The sequence below is a fragment of the Kryptolebias marmoratus genome, linkage group LG22, assembly GCF_001649575.2.
Source record: "Kryptolebias marmoratus isolate JLee-2015 linkage group LG22, ASM164957v2, whole genome shotgun sequence".
NCBI classification, from domain to species: domain Eukaryota; kingdom Metazoa; phylum Chordata; class Actinopteri; order Cyprinodontiformes; family Rivulidae; genus Kryptolebias; species Kryptolebias marmoratus.
The window spans coordinates 27,780,398-27,782,797 of NC_051451.1; the positions used below are offsets into that span (position 1 = coordinate 27,780,398).

Consider the following 2,400-nt stretch of genomic DNA (forward strand, 5'->3'; position numbering starts at 1 on the left):
CCCACAACACAAGGAGGTGTTCCTCTGCTACTGACCAAACTGGCCGGTGTGAACGCGATGCATTCTTTATCGAGCCGAGCCGAGTAGAGCGGAGCAGAGTCGGACTTCTGAATTAGAGCCGGTGTAAAAGAGGCATTTGAGTCGTTAGAAATGTTCTCTTAGAAAATCTGCTCGTGTTCTTCTGAAACTTTTAGCTTTTGCTACATTTAGCTTTCAGCTTCAGTAAGTTTCAGCAGTCATTCAGGCTTTTCTGTGAACCTAAACATGATTTCAGGAAAGCTGATGATTAGCATCTTCCTCTCACTCGTTTCCAGCGAAACAAAAACATAAAAACAGTTTTCTGAAGGCGTCACCGTACCCGACTCTTCACCATCATCTTTTCCAGCTCCTTGCTGATGTCTGAGAACGTCGGCCTCTTGTCTGATTCCTGCTTCCAGCATCGGAGCATCAGGTTGTACCTGCAAAAAAGAAACATCGGAGACCCGTCCCCACGGTTAGTAATCCTTCACGGTCGGCCATCTTGTTACAAACGCTCAAACGAGGCGCTCACATTTCCTCGGAGCAGTTCTCCGGTTTCTCCATCCTGTAGCCGGTCTTCAGGAGGTTGAAGAGGCGTTCAGGAGCGATACCTGGGTACGGGTTTCCTCCCAGAGTCACGATCTCCCACAGCAGCACGCCGAAAGACCAGCTGGAAAAAAGAAAGGCGAGAATAAACCAGGAAACGGAGACTCTGTGAAAACCGCCGAGAGCTGAATGAGTCCAGTTCTGGTCCTCGGAGTTTTATTCGTTTTCCCGCCTTTAATACGGTCTGATTGTCACCCATTCCTTAACTCAGGCGTCGAAGCAGAGAAACGTCTGAAACCTGCAGGACGGGGACCTCGAGGACCAGGACTGGACGCCACGTCCGGCTTCTGAGGGGTGAAACGTTTCACGACGGTAATAATGTTCTTTAAAATGTAATTTTAGAAACCTGAGGCAGGTTCCAACCAGTGGTGCCCCATTCCTCGGTTCTTTCCCCCCCAGATAATACGAATATAAGTCAAACTGGTCTGCAGCAGGAAGTACGACAGCCAGGAGGAAGTTTGTCTCATCTGGACCAAAAACAGCAACTCAGGAAAAGTCCAGAATCTACTTCAGACCATTTTTAGGAACAGAAAGTCTTCTTGCATCATTTTAAAAATGCTTCATGTAAATGAAATAAACAGAGTGGGAAAAACCCATCCAGAGTTTCAGATAACGCTTATAAAGCTGATTTAAGTTCATCTGTTTATTTCATAGAGAAATGTTCCTAATATTAGCTGCAGCAATCGAGGATCAGACCAAAGCCTTCACAAACCCATAATGCATCAGTCCTTCACGGCGCCCCCTGCAGGATGATGATCCACAGGAGCCCGGTCCTTGAAAGGTACTGGCATGGTACATTTGTTTGTTTGTACCTTTAAAAGGTATTTTTCACAACATTAAGGTTCAAAATGACTCCTATAAACTATTTGCTGTTGTTTAAAGTCTGTCCTTTTCAGGGTTAGGTAAAAACCCGTCCATCAGGGGGTCACCAACAGGCCTGGACTCCTAGTTTGGTTTTGTTTTTCAGGGTCGACACAGCTTCAGGAGTCAAACACCCGGGCCACAGAACCACTGGTAGGTGGTTCAGACCCCCCGCTGGGAGGAGACCTCAGGGCAGATTCAGGGAGGTCTGAGGATCTCTGCCCTCTGACCCTTAAAAACCTAAAAAACAAGACGTGTCCGGTGTGTCCTTTATCTTGTACTCACACGTCGCTTTGTGTCGTATAAATGTGATCAAACAGAGACTCGATGGCCATCCACTTCACGGGTATACGACCCTGGAGAACAAGGACGAGACTTTGTTCAGTTTTTCCTTTTTAAAAAAAAAAAAACGGTTCAAACAGCTGAAAGTGGAACGTTTTTCCCACCTTGCTCCTCTTGACGTACGAGTCTTCTTCATAGACGTCTCTCGAAAGGCCAAAGTCGGAGATCTTCATCTTGCGTCCCTCAGCCACCAGGACATTTCGCGCTGCCAGGTCCCTGTGAACGAGCTGTCGGGACGGAAACGTAATCCCATCACAGCCAACTTACTGCTGATGTTACAGAGACTAAAACTGTTTTCAGCTTTTCCAGCTTTGAAACATGGTGGCATTAAATAACACAGCCTGGCCCCCGGTACCTACCGGGTCTGTACCCAGTACCGGGATATACCAGTCAGTCCCTCCAGGATTTCGTGGGCATTTTTTGTGATTGTTGCAGCTAAAATGCCTGATTTCGCGGGGCATTTTTCTTAAAAGTTGCAATTTTTTTTTTACTAAAATCAATAAACAACCATAACTTTTAATATCTAAACCAAAAATACTTCCTAGTTTTGTAAGATAATTCCCAACCAACATT

The 2,400-nt window shown here is 46.1% G+C and overlaps 1 protein-coding gene across 3 annotated transcripts in view; it reads right to left on the minus strand.

Moving 5' to 3' along the window:
* The window catches only part of ret (ret proto-oncogene receptor tyrosine kinase), a 34,984-nt gene that overhangs the window by 3,356 nt on the left and 29,228 nt on the right, over positions 1 to 2,400 (minus strand). For all 3 annotated transcript variants that reach the window (XM_017424222.2, XM_017424221.2, XM_025007639.2), the window contains exons 15-18: positions 1,932 to 2,054; positions 1,771 to 1,841; positions 551 to 688; positions 359 to 458 (exon numbers count right to left, since the gene is read on the minus strand). In XM_017424222.2, coding sequence (XP_017279711.2) covers positions 359 to 458; positions 551 to 688; positions 1,771 to 1,841; positions 1,932 to 2,054 — 432 coding nt within the window. The remainder of the gene's footprint in view (positions 1 to 358; positions 459 to 550; positions 689 to 1,770; positions 1,842 to 1,931; positions 2,055 to 2,400) is intronic.